The sequence below is a fragment of the Orbicella franksi genome, chromosome 12 (assembly GCF_964199315.1).
Source record: "Orbicella franksi chromosome 12, jaOrbFran1.1, whole genome shotgun sequence".
Classification (NCBI taxonomy): Eukaryota; Metazoa; Cnidaria; class Anthozoa; order Scleractinia; family Merulinidae; genus Orbicella; species Orbicella franksi.
Genome location: NC_138156.1, coordinates 10,265,116 through 10,289,503, shown reverse-complemented (window position 1 = coordinate 10,289,503; position 24,388 = coordinate 10,265,116). Strand labels below are relative to the sequence as shown.

The 24,388-nt window shown below is 40.7% G+C and overlaps 2 protein-coding genes across 3 annotated transcripts in view; both read right to left on the bottom strand.

Annotated features, from left to right (window-relative positions):
- The window catches only part of LOC145464129 (glutathione hydrolase 1 proenzyme-like), a 50,008-nt gene extending 44,246 nt beyond the window's left edge, over window positions 1-5,762 (bottom strand). For both annotated transcript variants that reach the window (XM_081447945.1, XM_081447944.1), the window contains exons 1-3: window positions 5,052-5,762; window positions 750-1,138; window positions 109-310 (exon numbers count right to left, since the gene is read on the bottom strand). In XM_081447945.1, coding sequence (XP_081304071.1) covers window positions 109-310; window positions 750-1,138; window positions 5,052-5,068 — 608 coding nt within the window. In that variant the 5' untranslated portion in view covers window positions 5,069-5,762. The remainder of the gene's footprint in view (window positions 1-108; window positions 311-749; window positions 1,139-5,051) is intronic.
- A 4,304-nt stretch (window positions 5,763-10,066) lies between these two features.
- On the bottom strand, window positions 10,067-18,143 carry LOC145462915 (glutathione hydrolase 1 proenzyme-like). The gene is made up of 8 exons (XM_081446582.1): window positions 18,039-18,143; window positions 16,193-16,608; window positions 15,483-15,684; window positions 14,885-15,189; window positions 14,197-14,336; window positions 13,224-13,411; window positions 12,294-12,534; window positions 10,067-11,700 (listed from the first exon to the last, which is right to left on the bottom strand). The coding sequence occupies exons 1-8, from the start codon at window positions 18,071-18,073 to the stop codon at window positions 11,410-11,412; spliced, it is 1,818 nt and encodes a 605-aa protein (XP_081302708.1). The 5' UTR covers window positions 18,074-18,143; the 3' UTR covers window positions 10,067-11,409.
- Window positions 18,144-24,388: the final 6,245 nt, after the last annotated feature.

The following is a 24,388-nucleotide window of genomic DNA, read 5'->3' as shown; positions in this document are numbered from 1 at the left end:
ATAACTTGAGAAGGATTACCTCAGGAATAAGGGCTACACTGGGCATTAACACTCTTACGCTTTATCCTCTACTGCTTGTAATTGAGTTAGCAGGTGATATGAACTGACCTCAATCCTGGATCATTTCTGATGTCCTGTTTGATTCCTTTTGTCGTTTTCAGAGCATCGTCCACAGCTTTTGTTATTTCAAATCCATTTCTGGCCAAATCGATGGCGGGTTGAACGAGTTGTTTCCATGGCAACCAGCCATATCGTTTCCAGGCTTCGTGTTGACCGCGTACCTCGCCAGGCACGGCAATGGACAGACCACCTAAGAAGAAGTTAAGATAGTCTTTGCAGTATTTGCTTAAATTAGTCGAGGTTTTAAAAATTTAAACGGTCATCTTTAGTCCAAAGAACCCGAAAATGTTTCATCAAAATGTGAGAATTACTAGCCAGTTGACAGTCCGAGTCAGTGTTAAAAGCTGAGGGACATTAACACCATGTGCAGTTCCGATTGCGGGCACGCAAAATTAACAAACGAATAGCTTGTAAATTTGCTACACTGAATCCCAACCTGGCAGAAGGCGGGCCAATTGATTAGTCACAATAGTATGCAGGGCTCTTGTGTGACCGCTGCAAAATCAGTTAAATCCAGTACCCAGTCCATTCTACCATTCGGCCATTCTCGTGGCTTTTTCTGGACCTCGTTATACTATTTTGTTCATATTTTCAGAAGTCGTCGTTGCAGACAAAGCGGAAAAGAATACCTTTTTGGGCTTTCGCCTCGTTGCCCTTAAACATGTCCCTTTTTGCTAGTGCTGGAGCGGTTTCTCTGAAGTCGATGACACTGGCTTCCTGGAGGCTTCTGTTGTACACCAGCATTACTCCACCTCCTCCTATCCCCGACGAATGCATGCTTACAACTCCCAAGCAGAACATGGCGGCGATGGCGGCATCCACGGCCGAGCCGTTGGCGTTGAGAATGTCCTTGCCGATTTGGGAGCATTGCGGTGTATCCGTGGCGACGGCCTCTCTTTTGTAGGGTCCACCAGATGATGGATCGGATTTTTTTATCACCAAAAAATAGACGGGAAGAACTATAGCAAGCACAATCACGACAATCAGGAATATCCCACCAAGGATCAGCAAACAACAACTACAAGAGAAACAGGTTGGTTTTACTAACTGGCAATTTACAAACTTGCAATTTAGGATGACTTAAACTCGAAACAAAATATCGGTGATGATATAGATACGTGAAGATATAAAAGAAAATGCTTGAACAATTCATTGCTCGCATATGCATATTGCTCCTATGTCGGTGTGATTGAATTCGAACTTCTCTGTACTCGGTCATTTCAATTCTGTGCACAAGCCACGATCAAAAGAAAACATCTGATCGTCAAGGAGGTGAATAACTGTAAAATAACTGGAACGGGCGACTCTGTATGTTGATACTTTACAGCGTTTGTGCTTCAATGAATGGATCGATATACAGCCACCCTAGATCAGTTGGTGCCAAACCCGAACTCAAACAGCCCGAGGCGAGCAAACTAACCATGAGACCACTGCACCTCCACTGGTAACAGTGTTACCTGTCAAAAATGCTCTTACCTTTAAGTCTAATGGTCGCCATGTTTAATAAAATACACCTTTTGGCAAAGTTTAAAAAATTCTCCGGGGAACTAGAAAGCCCATAAGCATTTACAAAAGATTACTAGTCATCACCACCTAAGTAAGCATTCTACCTATCTGCTTTCAGAAATGGTCTTTTAAAGAACTATGAAAAAAAGTTTAGTGATCTATCTATATCTTTTATATCAACTGTTTTACGATTAAATATCTCTTCGTTGCCTGTCATTCCCTTTATTCTATACATTTAGTAAGTACCTAGTAGTTATCTGTGTATACATATTTTTCCAGTTTTGTATAAATATATTATCTTTTATAACATAGCCTTAACGAAGCGCGCGCTCTGATTGGCTAATACGCTCTATTCATTTGCCCGTGGGTTGCACGCTTACGTGAGTTTGTTTATTTGTACTTTTTTTCGGCAATTTTTTTTCATCGATGTTGACGCTTTGTAAAACATAATTCCTACTTTTCTTCTCCTAAAATATGGAAAAATCTAATAATTCTTCCGGAGAAGAGGAATATTATTAGTGTGAGCTACTAAATTTCGAGCTTAAGTTTCTTGCCGGACCTCCACCTAATAAATTTGCGAATTTACTAGTGGAGTTGAATTGGCTGGTTGAACAAAGGGACTCAGCACTCGGAGACGGACCACAAAAAACAACAAACTGGTCTGTATCAACCTTTCGAGGTTAATAGTGCATAGCGGGAATTTTAGAGAGAATTTCTAGCGATTTGACGACAATAAATTCAGCACAAGCTTTCATTGTAAAACTTTTCTGGCATCGAAAGCTATTTAAATGCTTTAGGCGAACGAAACAAGAAAGCTTTAACAAATCTCTGTTTGTGAAGTCTTACATACGAAATCCTTCTGTTCCAAAAACGTTAAAGGTAATAGTTTTTCTGAGCTTTAATAAAGGAAGTTTTATCAAATATTGGTAGCCTATGATGAATTATTTCAGCTCCCGGGTTTTAATTTTGCTCGAATGCTTGTCACGCGATCGTGAATTGAACACCTGAAGGACTTGAAGAAACAGCCGCTCGAAGGAAAGACTGCATCGTGCACAAATATATGCTTACATTAATATTTCCAGCATTTCTGACAGTTTCCTTTAACCCGCAGTCTTCTGTTCATTAAAGCTTATTTTACCAAGTAACGAAAGTGACAGATCATTTTTAAAAGCCATTTGTGTGTTCAAGTTCAGCCTTAGACGCGCGACTCATCAAATTTAAAACGCAGTGGAAAGGAAAACGTAACTGCTATTGAATAAGAGCATCTCAAACAGCTCAAAGCCAGGGGTGTTTGTTCGTTTTCTTCTTCACTCTCGCTTTTAAGAAATGTCTGGTTCCATATTCAGTGTTCTTTTCTTTTGCCGAAGAGGCCGTGAAGGACAGAGAGCTCAACCACCAGAAGCTTCAACCATGTGCAGTTTGTTTTCAATTCTTCGGAAAACTAATCCAAATTTAAGCTTAGCCAATTTTTTGAGAAACGCTATTACCGAGTGCAATTTTCGTTCGTTGCCAGCTTGATATTTGGGTTAACTGAGCAGTTTGAAATTGTTTGCTTGCCCTAGAAACTACTAACTCGCCGCGATCCAAGAAAAGTTTTAATGTGTCACTTTGTCAGATTTTTGACTGAACATTTTCGCGCGGTTTATCGCGCTTTTCACTTCATGTAAGCCGGACGAGATTGAGAGTCGCACGAGGCGATAGCCTCGTGCGACTCTTACGCTTCTTTCGTGCTTAGCAACCTCCCGCGTGCATCCATAACGCGATAGTTGCACGCTGCACGCTTACCATTCCTTAAGTTTAGTTTGCATTTAAATACCAATACTAATTCAAAATACGAAGCATAATTGAGGGATTTCGAGCAAAAAGGGCTTATATCGCTTTTTGGGCCGATTTTCATTGTTTGCAGGATATGGGAGCTTATTTTTGGCAGACTGACTTGTTGTGACATGAAAAGCATCGTTCCGTAATTGTTCTTGTTGATTTGCGCTTCATTTTCGAGAAATAACGTATGCAAAAACTCAGTTTTCCAAGCGGCATCTTTTGGAGCGAATCCTTCGAAGGTGGATTTCGACGCGACGCAAACTTAAACGGTTACTTTTAGCAGCTTCGACAGCACGGTTTTTTTTTTTTAAGTAGATGTTTTGGTTTTCGAAAGAAGTAAAGAAATAGACCGAAAAAAAAAAAAAAAATCGACCGACCCTCGTATCGAACCGGTGTCACGACAAAACAAACTTGAATCAGGCTCGTTAACAGATTAGCGTAATTATATGGATTATAAAACTTGCATGATATGATTGATCATCGCAGTTATACACGCAACTACTCGATTAACCAAATGTATTGTTAAGAACATTCATTCATTCATCAGGTTGCGTGCCTGATGTTTTTGCGTGTTTCAATAGACCGTGACAATTACCCGGGGACAACAATAGGCCACGTTCGGTATACCAATATTCTAACATGGCTCCGAGACTTTCGGGTCAAAATTGTAAATTTTTTAAGTTTCTTTTGTCCCTCAATTCCCAAAAGAGACTTAGATGCAAAGAAACCAACACAAAATATAGAAGTTTGTCCTGAAAGCCTCGGAGCCATGTTAGAAAACTGATATACCGAACGTCGCCTATTACAGAACTTTAAAATATTCATGGCGTATGCAAAATATAATTGATGTAGCTCTAGATATGACATTTGAAAACAAAGCGACGACTGAATAGTAATCAAGAGTCTAGCGTTGAAAGCAAATTAAAGCGGGTTCCTATAAGAGAGTAAATGTTAGAATCACTTTGACTGTATGGAAATCTTGAATTATCCTTTCATGGCAAAATAGCGAACTCTGACTGCTGCCTCGTTAGATTTCAGCTTTACCTGGAGCAAGCGTATAAATTTCGTTTAGTTAAATATTCTGAATATTATTGAAAATTAAAACAGTGTTTACGCTTTAAAACGCAAAATTTTTCTCGGAAATCAACAACAGTCGAAACAACTGTCAAACAAGTCGAAGCAAGTCGGATTACACTGATCTTCGTTGAAGTCCTAGTCGCTACCAAGCTAATCGAACTTTCCCAGCATTATATTCGGCTTGATTCCTGTTCGCTTTTCTTGATTAAGTCTTGCATCAACCTGGCTATTCTCATTCTTTATCAAAGCTGGGCATTTAATAATCAAAAGAACTTTAATGGCCAAACGTAAGATGCGAGGTGCCACGTCCAACGCACCATGGACACTACTAATCTCAATCAGTTGATGATTATATAATTCCAATTTGACTTGAAGCAAAAGATGAAAGGTGGAGCACAAATGAATGCGACAAAGAGAGAGAGAGAGAGAGAGAGAGAGAGAGAGAGAGAGAGAGAGAGAGAGAGAGAGAGAGAGAGAGAGAGAGAGAGAGAGAGAGAGAGAGAGAGAGAGAGAGAAATAGCACTTACCTTTTGCTGAATTTCATGGCTGGCTCATTTTTGTCTCCTGCAACTACTGAAATTTCAAGTTGACTTTCCGCAAGAGTACTAGTTGGCGGTTCGCCCGTTCCGGGAAAAATTGTTAAAATGCAGAGCCCAAGCTTCCACCTCTAGAGATATTTTCCTTGGAACAGTGATTGTCCTCAAACTGAGACAGAAAGAGATCTAGCCAGAGAAGAAGAATTAGCGAGAGATACCGAGAGACTATTGAATGTCTAAGAGTTTCGCATTCGGTCACATTGTCGTCACGCTACTGTGGTCAAGATTCTTAGAAATCTTAGCGGTCAAAAAACAATTCTTAGAATACACCGATTCCAGAAAAAACCGGAAGTTGCACCGAAACGAGGCTTAATAGCCCTCGCGGTAATTAAAGCAACATGGCGAACGAAGAAGAAAGGCCAATCTCTCTTCTGATGATATTCCCGGCGTCAGTGTGAGCGAAGAACATTGAAAAATTGACACTCAGCCAATCGAAATTCTGGCTTAAAAGTCGCCGAATAAATCAAAGGGGCAAAATAAAGGAACTTTTAGACGGGTATGTTTTCCATCCTTCGATCGTCTCGATCTCCAATATGCGCAAAAACAACCTGTTCTCACCATTTTTATTGCCTAAAAGAACTTTGTTCATGGTCGGTTTATGAAAAAGAATCTGAATGAAATGAAAATTGTAAAAGTTTTCGACCCTGACCCGAAGAATGCTTTACTTAAGCTACGGAAGTAAATTTTAAAATTGTGCCGGATATCGGGAATATTGCAACAAAACACTTTAAAAAATTTCCTTCGGCTGATTCATTTTTCTCTGACGACTTCAGTCTTCTCAAGTTAGAGAACATCCAATCTCTCTTCATAAATTAACAATCGGTGTTAGAGAATAAAGGGAAATCCTTTAAAATTTCAAAAGATGCTAATCAGAGTATCAAACAAGACCACGATCTACTCGCCAAGAATGGTATAAGCAAGGGTTCGGTACAGTGACAGCATCATTGCGTTACAGAGTAGGACGCAATCACAAAGCTGATTCATCAGTCAAATCACCAATAAAATTATCAGTGACGTGTTCTACAGTGTAACAAAGACTATCAGTCACATGCCATGAAAGATGGCCTAGAAAACTAGTAACTAGTAATGAACAAGTACACTGAAATGATGCATCAACAGGGATCGACGAAGGTGCAAGTAACAAAATGCTTTTTTTTTGTTCAAGAGAAAAGGGAAATTTTGGGGACCTCCCCAGGGTCCCCCAGCTGGACTAAGGTTACAGACCCAAGTAAGGGCAATCTCCATGAAATAATTTAAGCTAGGAATGTCATTGTCATGGATAGTGAGACCCTGAAAGATTGCCTTATAAAATCAATGTGCAAAATGTTTGACACTGGTTTAAAAGTAAACAAGAGTCATATGAACTTCAGTTTATGATGTACAATGTACAACAACTACTCTTTGTTGTGAACAGACTTTGGAATGTCCTGGCTATAAATTGAAAGTAACTGCAAATTTTTAATGAGCAAAATGCCTTGGACATAGAATGGTAGAAGGAGATGCTAAAGAATATTGAACAATTTATGATAAATATATTATATATGAATTGGCTTACCTAATGCTTAGAGATGGCCTTACACGATGTGATTATTGCTAAAGCCAGAATAAATAATGTATATCAAAGGTCCAAAAAGTTTGTCCAGCATCTAATATGAGAGAATTCAGCTACTTCCAGTTTTTCTCTGGTGATGAATATTTGAATAAATATTTCAAAATAGTTCAAAACAATTGGGAATCTATAAGATCATACGATGTAGGAAATTCTCAATGAGGTCAAATTCAATTGCACTTTTATGTTGTTAGCAAAATTATACACCAGCTCTACCATGCGTCCTTCTATGTTACACCCTGTGCCAGAAAATAGAACATGAAGCCACATAATGCACAATTTCAGTACGGTGGAAATCACCAAATGTTTAATTACCACTGATGAACAATATCATGTACTCTGTTTAAAGTCACTACCAAATGACAAATAAACATCAGATAACTTTTTTCTGCCAGTTTACAAGCAAATAGCTCACTATCCAGGGTTGATTAACAACTCTACACAACCTTAGTGGAGTTACACCATCAAATACATGCCATCCATTTATTTTCCTAATAGCCATTTCAGCTTGTATTCTTACATTTGCAGTTCTGGTTCATGGTTGGAAAACAGTCTTCCTTAGAAAATTGTTACTAAAATTATAGTCAGTTCTGATTTACTTGGTTGCATAGAATGGATGAAGATTATAACCTTCCTGCTTGCCAGTACAAGCTGTCTATCAAATCTACGACATTAAGGAAAATTCCTACTAGGCCTTAAAATGTGTTGTCAGACTTATTCAGAGTAAAGTTCACTTTTGGATGTCCAGGTCTTGGGTGTCTGACCTGTTATCTCTCTGCAGTCTATTCTGCACCTTATGTTTTTCATCAATGGCTGTATTTAAATCACTAATGTCCTTCCACATTCAACATTGTTTTTGGGAAACTTTTTTTGTTTACCTCAGAGGCATGAAAACTGATTAATTCCTAAGTTGATTGAAGCTGATGGGTATTCATATGCCAGACTCAGATGCATCACATATTTCGCTCTACACAGAGATTCCTCATCAACTTTTGCCCAAGGGAAAGCCGAGGGTACGGCTCCCAGTTTCAAAAAGTGTACTCAGTTTAAAATCACTTGGCAAGAAGTGCTCGGAAAAACAACAATTATTTCCTACCGAGGTAAAATAGACATCTCCCCTTTGCATAAGTATTTCCCACTTTTTTCTTCTTTGTTTATCTGGCTAGCTTGTCCGAAGGAAACTCAGTCGTGGAAATGATAAATCAGGTCGGTTTTTGCTTCGATTATTAGAGTTTGCAGCCGCACAACACTTCTGTCCAACTCTTTTCCTTTTCTTTACCACATTTACTCCAGACAAGTAGCTCTAACCTACATACATTCAAATTTTTTCGTTCTTCCCCAGCATTTCGTCCGCCATTTTGAAAGCTCGAGGGCTATTAAGCCTCGCTTGCGTGCAACTTCCGGTTTTTTTCTGGAATCGGTGTATTGAGTCACATCAGAGAGCATGTCGAACCTCTAGTGATTGGTCAATAATAATGGTTTGATAAGTACGGTATCTTTATATCACAAGGCCCCATTGTTGGAGGTATTTTGATCTCTAAACCCAGTTTGTCTTCCCGCCTTTAATCATGGATATAAAAGCTTTGTTAAACAATCTTCATGGAGAAGTATCCTGCTCTGTGTGCATGACCACATTCGCAGATCCAAAACAGTTGCCATGTTTACAGAGTTTTTGGCTTCACGAGTCCCTAGCAGTGGAAACCTGGAGAACTTGCCGACCAACTTTCGCATCAGCAGTTCGCTAGATATGTGGGCAATCAAAGAGTGTAATTCCACTGGAGTGAAATGAAGAAACTGCGACAAAAGAAGCGTACAGAGCTTGTACTGCTTCCAGTGTCATGCATTCTCGTTTGACGACTGTGTTACGACGCACAACACTGAACTCGAGCTAATACTGAAAGAACACCGTGAGCTGGCGCTTAAAGACAAGACATCGAGGAAGTGTTAAAACGACCAGCATTTTGCCAACAGAAACACCATGAAAAAGAAGAGTTGAAGTTCTTTTGCAAGGGCTGTGAAGTGGCCATTTGCAACGCCTGTGCTTTAACAGATCATGAAGGTCATGCCAAGATGCTTTTGGAGGTAGCTGCAAATGAACGCAAATTACAAATGAGATGAGCGATTGAATTGCAGAAGCAAAAAGCGCAACAGAAGAGAGACAAAATTGCTGAACTTGACGAGAACTGCATTCATATTGAAAAACAAGCTGCTGCCGTCAAACGAAAGGTACACAGATTTGCTGAACATTTGATGGCAGTTATCGAAGAAGGAAATATCGAACAAAGTGGACAAACAAGTAAAAGAATCTCACGAACGTCTGCGAAGTGAACAGCGCGATGTGGACAAACGAGTAAAGCTTATCGAGACAGGGATTGAAACAACGGAAACACTTTTAAGGCGAAGCCCAAGCGCTGAGATTGTATAGTTAGAAAAGTCATTGAACACAATGTTTAAGGAAGATATCATCGATGGAGAAGACCAAGTGGACTCCGACCTTGAAGGCTTTCGTCGATTCATTTTCGTAGAAAACGATTCATTAATGGCGAAAAGCGTCACTGAAGGAATCGGCGCTTTCAAAACATTTATCAGCAAAACCAGCGCGCATCAATCAAGCGCCCAAGGAAAAGGAACAAGTGAAGCTATTGTTGGACTTGAAATTGGCGGAGAGGGTTCTTTCACCTTTCCCTATCACTGTGTGCAACATGACAACCATCTTATAGTATCAGACAGGTATGAACACTGTATCAAAGTGCACGATAGGGATGGGAAGTTTGTTTACCAATTTGGAAAGCAGGGGGAGGGGGACGGGGAGTTGAATGAACCTCATTACTTGTCTGTCAACAAGGCAGGACACTTGATGGTCTGTGATGCAGAGAATCACAGAGCTCAGGTGTTTGAATTGAGTGGAAAGTTTGTAAAAAAGTTTGGAACAAAAGGGAGCGGGATAGGAGAGTTTGATAGCCCATTCTCTACAGCAGTTCTTAATGATGGTAGGATAGTTTTGACTGACTGCGGGAACGCTCGCATTCAGATTTCTGAATAGATATATCCACTCACTTGTGATGTAATATGAATCAGTTCCCTCATTGCTATCAGTGAAGTTTAGAACATGATTTTGCACTATTTGTCGCTGTTAGTCTGTAGCAGGTTACATGTAAGAAAATCTCACAGAATAGAGATATCTGAAAAATTTACCTTTATAGTTACCATATTTAATTTCCGTTTCGACTGTAACATTTCCATTACATTGTTTAAAACTTGCATTGTTTAAAATTTAAATTTCAAGGTTCTAAACCATTATGTTTTCTTAATTACATAGTTGTAGATTGTGTGAGATTAGTTGTCAATATCTATCATTGCTATATGTAGTTTAGATTACTTGTCTCAGCTGTATAACTGATAGGTTGAGCTAAGTTTAGCGGAAATATCTTTCACAACAGTCATTTCAATTCTGAATTTGTTGTAACTAAGGAGTACTGTATGTTGTGTGACATTAAAAAGCGTGTGGCTATTTACTCGCTAAAGGCAGTTACAAGCTGTCTTGTAAGACTGAAAATGTTAGCTAGAGAAATGGCAATAAATTGTTTCAATATTTTCACATAGTTTTGTCGTGATACTTAATCATTGTTCACAAGGGAAGACAGCAGCCAAAATTCACTTGGAGTTTTGCTGTCCCAGATCGCTCTTATGATGAAAAAAAACGTCTTGATAAGTCAAATGAATCTTTCTCCGGGAGTGGGGGGAGGGAGGAGGATATGGGAGAGGTACGGTTAACGGGAGATGAAATAAGGGAAACGGGAGTTCAAAGAGGGGAGAAAGCGAGGGAGAAACGAGAAATGGGAAGTTTTGTCATTTATTCATACGTTAGAATGTTTGAAAGACAAGAACCCAAAATATTATTTCATGAATTGTATTAATCGTCGAAATATCGTGCTTGGGCTGAAAAAGAGACTTGCTTTCGCCTAGGAACCTCACAGCTAAGTGGCTAGGATATTTTTAGAGTCTCCTAATTTACAGGATACGGCAACAGGACGGAAAAGGCGGGAGTTGGGAGCCGAGACTTTTGCTTATCTCGGTGCTTTCTTTTTCTTTTTTCATGTAAGGATGTGTTATGCATGTTTTTTCTCGCAAACATTGCAATTTTGCTGGAAACCAACACTTGTAGGAAACATTACTGAAAAGAGTTTGTTTATTCTATCTGCAACATGTGCATCCTGATTTCTAAGTAAAGACATATTTTTCATCAATGCTAAGCAGCGTCGAAAAAAGTAAACCATTATCCCGTTTTCAGGCCTCTAGGGGACAAAACGCACCCCAAAGGAACTGGGAACGAGCTTAAATGAACATATTACATCAAATGGAGTCGATATGAAAAACAAAGATAAGTGCAGAAATGCAAAGCATGAATGTTTTTCATTAATCACGGAATCATGCGTCAATATCGTTCATTAACTACAAGATTTTTCCCATATTGAAACATTTTGTTATGGTTGGAAAGAGTAACAAACAACTGGCCCTGATTTTGAAAAAACAAGATACTTAATTTCAGTACACGTTTCGCGTATCAAAAGCTGCAACTCTAATTTTACTAGCTAATATAATGTTTTGGTCACTCTTCAAAACTAGTGTGAATGTAATCATACTACGAGAGTTTTCGAGATCGGCATCGGGACAAGTGTTCTATTGTCCCGCGGGCGCGCCATGTTTCCTCGGGTCTGATTTGGCGAATATTCCCTTTTTAGGGTCTCGGAATACTGCCTGCACCACGGCAAAGAATTCCACGCCAGTTACGTTGTGCCCGCGTTTTTCCAAACCTTCCAATATTTCGCGTGACATGCGATATTTGCCAGAAGTGTCAAAAGGTATCTTTTCATAAGATACATCCTGATCGGGCACCAGTTGAGTATGCAGTCGAGGCTTGTCCACCGCGTCAGATAAGGATTGTTCAAACCACAACTTGTTCATTAACACCTGCGCATGTGAACAAAACTGTTATCCGCTGAATTCAGACAGAGAACCTAAGTCCAAGCTGACAGACCTCGGTATACGAACATGAATTGGCCCGAGTCTCATAACGACGATTTCACGGTTAATGTAAAACACCAATCACATTTGTGTTTTAAAGTATTTGTTCTTGTATCGTAAGAGTTATGGGTTTGAAATCAAGAGAGGATGAAGGGTTAGGGTTAGGTAAGAGAGTTATTTCCCATTAAAGTTTTATTCTAAAGGTAATCCCTGGCAAGTTATTTTTAGAGTGGTACCCAGTACTCCCGCGTGTAACGTTACGACAAGCGTTGCGCAAATGTTTTCTTGGAGGATGAAATTAAGTGTGAAGTCAAATTAAGTGTAAAGTCAAGTCAAGTTTTTCTCACGCGGGCAGTCCACGTGAGAAAATTCGCGTCACATGATTAGCTATCCCTGGACCTCTCTGCGATTTGAAAAATCAGAACTGATCTAAAAATAACCTGAGAGTGATAAACTTGGAAATTAGTCCTGTTTGGCAGATGAACCCGGCTCGTACCCTTCATTTTCTCTTGTTCGAAACATAATGCCATTAAACATACCAGTGACACGGCGGTGGTGATCCTTTTCCCGCCAGAGGCGCCGATAACAAGCTGAACTCTGCCGTCGTTGTTTGTCAAAATGGCGGGAGATATGGACGAGAAAGGTCGCTTGTTTGGCTCGGGAAAGTTAAAAGGAGATGGAGAAATACCGTCCACTATGTTGTGACCGGGAATGTCAAAATCATCCATCTCGTCATTGTAGATGATTCCTGTGACGTTAGATCGATATCTGGATCCAAATCTGTCAAGAAACAACAGTGAGAATCTACGTCAGTCATGTGGTAACTGATTTTTAGTCAAAATGTCAGCTAACAGGCTGTGCAGGGAAAAGGGTTTGTCCAGAATCATGAACGAGCCTGTAAGTGACATCAGAGAGGTTGCTTGGCAACGTGGCGTTCGTAATGATGTCATGCTGTTATGGCAACTTTGCGAGAACTCACGTTAAGTTTAAGGCAAAAAAATATACATTTAGTGGGTTTTGATTGCTCCTACGAATAGTAGACAAAACAACACTGTAATGCACCTCTGGCAGGAGCCCAACACTAGGATGTTGCAACTACCCCATATTCCTGTCACGGCGTTTTCACAGACCGATCTATTTTTAGTTTGAATTTACCGCGAATTTGGACCTCCTCCACCCCACCACCAATCACAAGCACGGTCTTAATTTTTAATTAGCGTATTTACTTTGTCGACATGTCCATCTTAGGCCGCCATTTTTGTCTTTACCGATGCGCGTTCATGTAGACCGGAAATGACCTGTTTCGCGGGAAAAAAAATCCCCAAAACAGACAGGTGTGTAAAAATGCCGTGACAGAGGCTTAGCATGGGAGTTGTACGCTCCTAGTGATGGACTCCTGAACTCTAGCTAAATAGTAGAAAATCTCGATTTATTATTGATTTATAACTAACAACAAGTTCCAAACCTACCTCCTGTTGATTGTAGTTGTTACAGAAACCGCGTCACCATTTGGCGCCAAAACAGCCACGTGTGTTGTGCCGTAATCAGTGTCTGAGAATGATTGCGCGTAATATGATACGTTGTCGTGCGTCATGTTATCCCATATTTTCTGACGTAAACGGTCGCCTGTTGTTTGGTTTAACATCTCTCTAGCAACCTGTGGTGAAACGTGGTATAAACTTTACAAAAGTATTCTTGCAGAAACTCCACTCTCTGATGGACTAAAAAAACTAATGGATATCTACTCACGAACTTGCCGTTTTGATTGGATAGGCAATCACCTGCTATTAACAATTAACAATTAGACAATATGAGTTCCAGATTTGTTTAAGTTGATAGTTGAACTACTACCGTATTACCTCATAGAAATCGAGAGCGATCATTTCACTTGGTTGTATCACGTAGACTTAATTGTCACTGAAACTTGCAATGACCCATTGCCCTTTATGAGATGAGCCTGCAGGGAATCATGGTAGCGTATTTATCGTCTTAGAATGGATATTCGTTTTGATGAATACAACTACCATGATTCCCTCAGGCACGTGCCATAGAAGGAGTTGGCCATTGTGCACCGCGCTCGTCAGTTTTTTCAACAATGCTACACAAAGCAATCGAGATTATGCTTGAATAAATAGACCTTTCGCTCTCCATTTCTGCAATTAACGATTAACGATTCCATCCTGAACATGAAGGTGTACATGCAACTCTACGTAGATCAGTGCAGTGTCTTTGATTGGACGTTTCTAACGCATGCGCATCAGCCCATTAAGACCGTACACTGCAGGGATCTGTGTCGATCGAGATGCGAGATAAATATGGAGTTTATTCTGAACATACGTCGAATGCGTCTTGAGCGGTGAGTGTGAATTGAGCATTTACTGAGACATGGCACGCCTAATTATGAAAACTGAGCTATTCTTGATTCCTGCCTCTTCAACTCACCTTGTCTATCTCTGGATCAAACGCTGGATCTCCAAGCCGACTTCGCCATGCATAACTGAACTTGCAAGCTTCAATGATGCGATGATATGTCAATACTGAGGAATTCACGTCATTACTGAATGGTGACGTCAGATTGTATCCTGTAATGTCAAATACAGTGGAACCTCTCGTAAGCGACCACCCAAAGTGTCAAGCCTAGCTGGCCGCTTACGACAGCTTAGACCGTACTAGGTCAAAATTTTGCCTCATTATCATATGGTAACTGCAGAGACTTAAGTCAATTTCGAATAAAAAGTACGGTCAGTTCTCATTGAGAAATTTCCGTCTCTTGTTCTGTCCAGGAATGCGATAATGTTACAACACCTTATTATCCGAATTCCGTTCTATTATCTGTCGAGTGGTCGCTTACAGGAGGTTAAAATTTCAAACTTTTAGCCTAAAAGTTGTCGTGGTCGCTTACGAGAGGTGGTCGCATACCAGAAGTTCCAGATATGGTGATTTGATTTGGAATATTAATTTTTATTTTGGTATCTTGGAAAACTGGCTGCTGAGGAGAGCTGGTCGCTTACGAGAGCTGGTCGAAACCGGAGGTTCGAGTGTATTTGTCATCGAAGAACTTAAGTGGTTTGCAAATAATCCTTTCTCGGCTCTTAACCTCGTTTAAGGAAACACTAGGTTAAGCACACACCTTTTAAAATGTTCAAGATTAATGCTAAAACAGCACCGCTTGTGGGGGGTGGGGTGAGGTACATATTCATGCCCGAGAGTTCACCCTTATAAGGCTTTCTGCTGATCGACTTGTATTTCCTCAGATCTTCCAGAGTCACGGTCCCATTGACTATTCTTATGTCTTCCGTGATATTATTGGCCAGCAGTCCACTGTAAAACGATTCGGGATCGTTTTGCACTTGTTCCAGGGTCTTTGCATACTTTTCGTTCTTGATTTTGTCTCCTTTTTTACGAAGCTTTTTGTTTTTATCCAGAAGCAGTTCGCTGAAATAATATTAAAATAACAACACAAAATTATGGCTTTGTCAGGCCCAAGCTCGAGAGAATTAAGTAAGAAAAAGAATCTTCACACACGTGACCCTCTCGTGACATTTACTAAGAGTATGTTTAGATTTGTCACGTGCATGTGCGTTATTTTTGACATGCGATAGAGAGGCGTTTCATTGATACCAACTTTGCACTTTGCAGGAAAGAACAATTTCCTCTGAACTGAGTCGATACGTGACGGAACTAAAAAAAAAAAGGTTACGTAACTACATGACTATGAATGAACTGACCTCAATCCTGGATCATTTCTGATGTCCTGTTCGATTCCTTTAGTCGTTTTCAGAGCGTCTTCCACAGCTTCTGTTATTTCAAATCCATTTCTGGCCAAATCGATGGCAGGTTGAACGAGTTGTTTCCATGGCAACCAGCCGTATTTTTCCCAAGCTTCGTATTGACCGCGTACCTCGCCAGGCACGGCAATGGACAGACCACCTAAGGAGATATTAAGGTGCTCTTTGTATTATTTGCTTAAATCAGTCGAGGTTTTAAAAAATTAAATGGTCATCTTTAGTCCGGACAACCCAAACCTATTTCTTCAAACGTGTGAGATATTACCAACTTAATTTAAGTGTCCGAATCAGTGCTACAAGGGCATCAATAGAATGCAGTTCCCGAATTGCGGACATGAAAAATTAACAAACGAATAGCTTGTAAATTTGCTACAGCCTACAGAATCCCAGCAGGAGCAAGGCGGGTTAATTGACTAGTCACCATAGTGTTACCGACAAGTTCAACCCAGGGCTGTCGTGTGACCGCTGCAGAAGAGCTTGTTACGTCATCAGAATTGGGGAGTTGAATCCGGGATATTGAATCAGTCAAATCCAGCACCCGCAACATTCTTCCGTTCGGCCATTCTCCCGCCTTTTTCTGAACCTCGTTATATTATTTGCTTGATATTTCAATTAAAGGTCTTCACCGAGTGCAAAGCGGAAAAGAATACCTTTTTGGGCTTTCGCCTCGTTGCCCTTAAACATGTCCCTTTTTGCTAGTGCTGGAGCGGTTTCTCTGAAGTCGATGACACTGGCTTCCTGGAGGCTTCTGTTGTACACCAGCATTACTCCACCTCCTCCTATCCCGGACGAATGCATGCTTATAACCCCCAAGCAGAACATGGCGGCGATGGCGGCATCCACGGCCGAGCCGTTGGCGTTGAGAATGTCCTTGCCGATTTGGGAGCATTGCGGTGTATCCGTGGCGACGGCCTCTTTTCTGTAGGGTCCACCAGATGATGGATCTTCAGATGATGGATTGTCAGATGATTGATCGGATTTTTTTATCACAAAAAAATAGACGGGAAGAACTACAGCCAACGCAATCACAATCAGCACCAACAGAGCAACAATTACGATGATCGTCCTGCAAGAGAAATATTAGGCTGGTTTTACTGGTCGCCTGTTGTGCGTGCTCCAGAAGCGACTGTGAAGCCAGACCCACTCAGTTCGTGACTGATTCGCGCGAGTTCAATTCGTTATGATATGATACAGTGGTGGTATGTAGCTATGCGTTCAATTCTAAGAAAAGCCTTAAGACATTAGTTTAATTACCGATTTAGAGTAGAATAAAGGAAGGATCATGTTAACACTGGGGAAGGTTGAGATGGCTGAGTGTAAATGACAAACTTGGAAGTTTATGATAACGTGATTTCAAAACAATCGGTGATATATAGACACGTTAAGATTTAGGAGATAAGCCTTTAACAAACGTTCTTCGTTTTAGTAGAATATTGAAAGGCTAGCAATTAAACCTGTTGCAAAGTTTAAAAAATTCTCCGGCGCATACTTAGATACGCGTTAAATTTAAAACAAGTGGTCACTTGAGAACCCAAGTATTCAACATGACTACAGAATGTCTGATTTCAATTCTGGACCACAGAAAGAAAACTTGTTAGTCACGCAAGCAAGGTTTGTATTCGTATATATTACGTTTCTTTCAGCACTTTCTTGAGTTTTGTTTCAGTACGTGTTATTTTATGACCGTGGGTGACATAAGCTATAGAAATGAACTGAATTGAATTAAATCAATCAGTTTTGATATCCTTGGGTCAATGGATTCGTGTTTAAACTAGCCGGCGTGAGTGATACTCAAAACATCACTGACCTGAGAGCTCTAGGTATGACATTTGAAGACAAAGCCACGACGAAATTTCAATCAAAAGCCTATTGTGCCGAAAGGAAATTAAAGTGCTCGTTCCTATAAGAGAGTAAATACTAGAAACCACTTTAAACACAAACTAATGCGCACAATTTTGAAATAGCCTCTGATTGTAAAAGTGGCATCAATTGAGTGAATTTGGCTGGATTTCAAATTCAGCAAAACACTGCAGTCTCATTAAAATTCAACCTGGAACTGACTGATTGATTGAGCTCATTTAAATAATCTAAATATTGTTCAGAATTAAAACAATGATTTCGCTTTCAAGCACGGTACTTTTCTCGGAAATCAACAATAATACGTCATCAACAAGGCGAACATCCAAACTGATCTGTGTTAAAGTCAATGCTAGTCGCAACCAAGTTGATCTGATCATTCCCAACATTACCTTCGGTTTGATTGCCATTCACATTTTCCTCAAAAGTCTTGCATCAACCTTGGTATTGACAATGTTTAAAGCTATGAATTTAATGATCAAAAGAATCTTGATGTGTGAGCTGCCATGTGTAACGAACCACAAACAATGCCAATCTTGATCAGTTGATTATTATCATAATTTCTATTTGACCTGCAGCAAAAGCTGAAAAGCTGCTCGTGAACACAAATGAATACAAGAGCGGAAAAATAGTGCTTACCGTTTCTCCATTGTTTCCTCCCCTGTTGAAACCATCGCGAATTAAATTGAGCTCGTCTTTCAGGGATAGCTGTGTTTGAGGTCGCACGTTTCCCGGAAATATTGCTACATTGAAGCCCAAGCTGCGACCCCTGGGGATATATCTTGTCACCCTTCTCTTAGCTGGCTAAAATCACAGTAACATATTCTGGGTGTTCTTAAGAGGTGATATAAAATAAATTGGAGAGGAGTGGTTTTCAAATATTTTGCTTCAAAAAATACTGCTTTGCAAAATATACCAGTCATGCTTGTTGTTTGTTTGCTTTGAGATTTACACGCATGATTGTCTCTTGACGAAGAGAAAGACAGAGAGGCTCTTGCATCAAAGTTTCGCAATCCGTCACACTTTTGAGATCAAGATTCGTGGAAGTCACGGTGGCCAATAGAAACAATTCCTAGAGATCGTGCAGCTTGTCTTATCTTTCGTGATTGGCCAATATTAACGGTCTGATAAAGACGGTATTTTTATGTCACAAGGCTCCATTGTTGGAGGTTGTTGTTTTCATCTCCAAACCCATTTTCTGTTTCTGCCTTTAAACATGGATATAAAAACCTTGCTAGACAATCGTCATGAAGAAGTATCCTGCTCTGTGTGCATGACCACACTCACTGATCCAAAACAGCTGCCATGTTTACACAGTGTTTGTCTTCACTGCTTGGAAGGTATTCTACGAACGAGTAGACGCCATGATGTCATAGCTTGCCCAGAATGTAGAGGAGAGAGTAGAGTCCCTGGCAGTGGAAACCTGAAGGACTTGCCGACCAACTTTCGCATCAACAGTTTGCTAGATGTGTTGGCAATCAAAGAGTGTAATTCCACCGAAGTGAAATGTGGAAATTGCGACAAAAGTAGCCTACAGAGTTTGTACTGTTTCCAGTGTTGTGCATTCTGGTGTGACGACTGTATCACCGGGCACAACATAATTCCAGTTAACAAAGAACATCGCGTGTTTGCGCTTAAAGAATTTCAAGATCAAGACATCGAGGAAGTGTTAAAACGACCAGCTTTTTACCAGCAGAAACACCATAAAAAAGAAGAGTTGAAGTTCTTTTGCTGGGACTGTGAAGTTGCCATTTGCAACGCCTGTGCTTTAACAGATCATGAAGGTCATGCCAAGATGCTTTTGGAAGTAGCTGCAACTGAACGCAAGTTACAAGTGAAATCAGCAATTGAATTGCACAAACAAAAAGCGCAACACAAGAAAAAAAAAAATCGCTGAACTTGACGAGAACTGCATTCATATTGAAGAACAAGCCACTCCCGTCAAACCAGACCTACAAAGATTTGCAGAACATTTGATGGGAAAGTTAATATGGGCGCGAATCTCTCACACAAGCACTGTCCAAATCGATACACTTCCACAAGTAAAATAAACGTGGTAGATTTGGGGGAGGGCTAAAACCAGCATCTTCAAAAAGTTACGTAAGCAGTGGTTGGGAACCTAAAACGAGACTGTGGCGCATCTCTAAACGCGCAAGAACTTACGAAAGAAAAGAAAGTTGATCTGGGAGGGAATCTCCAACTCAAACACTGCAAATCAATAGTTTTCCACAAGTAAAAAAACACGTGTGTAGATTTGGGGCAGGGCTAAAAGTAGCACCTTTAAAGAGTTAGGTAAGCATTGGTTGTGATCCCTGCACCTAAAACGCAAGTGTCGCGCATCTCTAAACGCGCGAGAACTTACGAGAGAAAACAAAGTTGATATGGGCGGGAATCTCCAACCCAAACACTGCTAATCGAAAGTTTTCCACAAGTAACAAACCACGTGTGTAGATTTGGGGCAGGGCTAAAAGTAGCTACTTTCAAGAGTCAGGTAAGCATTGGTTGTGATCCCTGCACCTACAACGCCAGTGTGGCGCATCTCTAAACGCGCGAGAACTTACGAGAGAAAACAAAGTTGATATGGGCGGGAATCTCCAACCCAAACACTGTACAAATCGATAGTTTTCCATAAGTCAAATACACGTGTGTAGATTTTCAAGAAGGCTGAGAGCAGCATCTTTAAAAAGTTAGGTAAGCATTGGTTGGGATCTCTGTACCTAAAACGCAAGCCATCTCTAAACGCGCGAGAACTTACGAGAGGAAAAAAAGGTTGATATGGGCAAGAATCTCTCCCCCAACCACTGTTGAAATCGAAAGACCTCAACAAGTGAAATACAGCTGTGTAGATTTGCGGGAGGGCTAAAAGTAGTACCTTTAAAAAGTTAGGTAAGCATTGGTTGGGATTCCTGCACCTAAAATGCAAGTGTGGCGCATCTCTAAACGCGCGAGAACTTACAAGAGAAAACAAAGTTGATACGGGCAGGGATCTCTCAGTCAAGCACTGTCCAGATCGAAAGACTTCAACAAGTGAAATGCACGTGTGTAGATTTGCAAGAGGGCTAGAAGCAGCACCTTTAAAAAGTTACGTAAGCATTGGTTGGGATCCCCGCACCTAAAACGCGATTGTGGCGCATCTCTAAACGCGCAACAACTTACGAGAGAAAAAAAAGCTGATATGGGCGGGAATTTCCAACCCAAACACTGTGCAAATCGATACTTTTCCACAAGTGAAAAACACGTATGCAGATTTGGGGCAGGGCTAAGAGTAGCACCTTCCAAAAAGTTAGATAAGAATTGATTGGGATTTCCGGACAAAAAACGCGAGTGTGGCGCCTCTCTAAACGCGCGAGAACTTACGATGGAAAACAAAACACTTGATATGAGCAAGAATCTCTCACCAAAGCACTCTCCAAATCGAAAGACCTTAACAAGTGAAATACACGTGTGTAGATTTGCAAGAGGGCTAAAAACAAAACCTTTAAAAACTTAGGTAAGCATTGGTTGGGATTCCCGCACGTAAAACGCAAGTGTGGCGAATCTCTAAACGCGCGAGAACTTGCAAGAGAAAAGAAAGTCGACATGGGCAAGGATCTCTCATTCAAGCACTGTCCAAATCGAGAGACTTTAAAAGTGAAATACACGTGTGTAGATTTGGGGGAGGGTTAAAAGCAGCACCTATAAAAAATTAAGTAAGCATTGGTTGGGATCCCTACACCTAGAACGCGAATGTGGCGCATGTCTAGACGCGGGAGAACTTACAATAGAAAAGAAAGTTGATATGGGCAAGAATCTCTCACCCAAGTACTGTTCAAATCGAAAGACTTCCACAAGTAAAATACAGGTGTGTAGATTTAATGGAGGGCTAAAAGTAGCACCTTTAAAAAGTTAGGTAAGCATTGGTTGGGATTCCCGCACCTAAATTGCAAGTGTGGCGCATCTCTAAACGCGCGCGAACTTACAAGAGAGAAGAAAGTTGATATGGGCAAGGATCTCTCACCCAAGCACTGTCCAAATCGAAAGACTTTAACAAGTAAAATACACGTGTACAGATTTGCAAGAGGGCTAAAAGCAGCACCCAAGTACTGTTCAAATCGAGAGACTTCCACAAGTGAAATAAAGGTGTGTAGATTTAATGGAGGGCTAAAAGTAGCACCTTTAAAAAGTTAGGTAAGCATTGGTTGGGATGCCGCTCCTAAAACGCGAGTGTGGCGCATCTCTAAAATCGGGAGGACCTACGAGACAAAAGAAAGCTGATACGGGCGGGAATCTCCAACCCAAACACTGTCCAAATCGATAGTTTTTCACAAGTGAAAAACACGTGTGTAGATAAAAAGTAGCACCTTTAAAAAGTTAGGTAAGCATTGGTTGGGATTCCCGCACGTAAAACGCAAGTGTGGCGCATCTCTAAACGCGGGAGAACTTACCAGAGAAAAGAAAGTAGATATGGGCAAGAATCTCTCACCCAAGCACTGTTCAAATCGAAAGACTTCCACAAGTGAAATACAGGTGTGTAGATGTGGGGGAGGGCAAAAAGTAGCACCTTTACAAAGTTAGGTAAGCATTGGTTGGGATTCCCGCACCAAAAATTCAAGTGTGCCGCTTCTCTAAAAGCGCGAGAACTTAAAAGAGAAAAGAAAGTTGATATGGGCAAGGATCTCTCACCCAAGCACTGTCCAAATCGAAAGATTTTAACAAGTGAAATACACGTATGCAGATTTGAAAGAGGGCTAAAAGCAGCACCTTTAAAAAGTTTCAAACTTTTTTATTAGTGTTGTGTTATTATTTTTCTTCTTACTATTTGGGTTATTTTCCTACATTATTTTGGTTTCCTTACACCTTATTTTGGTATGTGTTGGTGATTCATTCCCACACACTTCTCTTAGCTAAATCCTGTTGTGTAGGAGAAGTTACCTCCTAGTTCCCTTAGCTAAATCCTGTATTCGTGGGCAACAGATACACTCCCTAGCCTTATTTGGTTTAGAGTTATTCCTACACTTTCCTCAAATCTGTTATAAATTGGCAACCATTTGTTCAGCAAATTCAGTTGATTCAATTGGTTTATTCTGAGCTATACTCAAGGTCTCAAGTCAAGCACTGGTTTAGTTCGAATGCTATATTCTCAATAACCCTTGTGTTACTCGTTCCCGTTTATTTTGTTATTGTCTCAGCTATTTTTGTCAATAAACTCTTAAATCGTACATTCGTATCTGTCGTAACTACGTCGACCGTTTTGACCGTCTTACATCTAAACGCAGGAGAACTTACAAGAGAAAAGAAAGCTGGCATGGGCGGGAATCTCCAACCCAAAAACTGTGCAAATCGATAGTTTTCAACAAGTGAAACACACGTGTGTAGATTTGGGGCAGGGCTAAAAGTACCATTTTTAAAAAGCTAGGTAAGCATTGGTTGGGATTCCCGCACGTAAAGCGCAAGTGTGGCGCATGTCTAAACGCGCGAGAACTTGCAAGAGGAAAGAAAATTAATATGCGCAAGGATCTCTCACCCAAGCACTGTTCAAATCGAAAGACTTTCACAAGTGAAATACAAGTGTGTAGATTTGGGGCAGGCCTAAAACCAGCACCTTTAAAAAGTTAGGTAAGCATTGGTTGGGATCCCTGCACCTAAAACGCGAGCGTGTGCCATCTCTAAACGCGCGAGAACTTACGAGAGGAAAGAAAGTCGATAGTGGCGAGAATCTCTCATCCAAGCAACCGCTGTCCAAATCGATAGACTTTCACAAGTGAAATAAAAGTGTGTAGATTTGGGGCAGGGCTAAAAGTAGCCTCTTTAAAATGTTAGGTAAGCATTGGTTGGGATGCGTGCACCTAAAACGTGAGTGTGGCGAAGCTCGAAACGCGCAAAAACTTACGAGAGAAAACGAAGTTAACGGGCAGGAATCTCCATCCCAAACACTGTGCAAATCGATAGTTTTCACAAGTGAAAAACACGTGAGTAGATTTGGGGCAAGACTAAAAGTAGCATATTTAAAAGGTTTGGTAAGCATTGAATGGGATACCTTTACCTGAACGCGAGTGTGTCGTAACTCTAAACGCGCGAGAACTTACGAGAGAAAACAAAGTTGATATGGGCTAAAATGTCCAACCCAAGCAGTGTGCAAATCGAAAGACTTCAACAAGTGAAATACACTTGTGTAGATTTGGGGAAGTGCTAAAAGTAGCATCTTTAAAAAGTTAGGTAAGCACTGGTTGGGATTCCTGCACCTAAATCGCGAGTGTGGCGCATCTCTAAGCGTGCGAGAACTTACGAGACAAAAGAAAGTTGATAGTGGCGAGAATCTCTTACCCAAGCACTGTCCAAATCGATATACTTCCACAAGCGAAATACACGTGTGTAGATTTGGGGGAGGGCTAAAAGCAGCATCTTAAAAAAGTTAGGCAAGCATTGGTTTGGATCCCTGCAGCTAAAACACAAGTGTGGCGCATCTCTAAACGCGCGAAAACTTGCGAAAGAAAAGAAAGTTGATAGTGGCAAGAATCTCTCACCCAAACAATGTCCAAATCGATAGAATTCCACAAGTAAAATAAACGTGTGTAGATTTCGGGGAGGGCTAAAAGTAGCATCTTTAAAAAGTTAGGTAAGCATTGGTTGGGATTCGTGAACCTAATGTGCGGGTGTGGCGCATCTCTAAACGCGCGAGAACTTATGAGAGAAAAGAAAGTTGATATTGGCGGGAATCTCCAACCCAAACACTGTGCAAATCGATTGTTTTCCAAAAGTGAAAAAAACATGTGTTGATTTGCGGCAGGGCTAAAAGTAGCATCTTTAAAAAGTTAGCTAAGCATTGCTTGGAATTGCCGAACCTAAAACGCAAGTGTGGCGTATCTCTAAACGTGCGAGAACTTCCGAGAGAAAAGAAAGTTTGTATGGGCAGGAATGTCCAACCTAAGCACTGTACAAACCGAGAGACTTCCACAAGTGAAATACACGTGTGTAGATTTGGGGCAAGGCTAAGAGTAGCATCTTTAAAA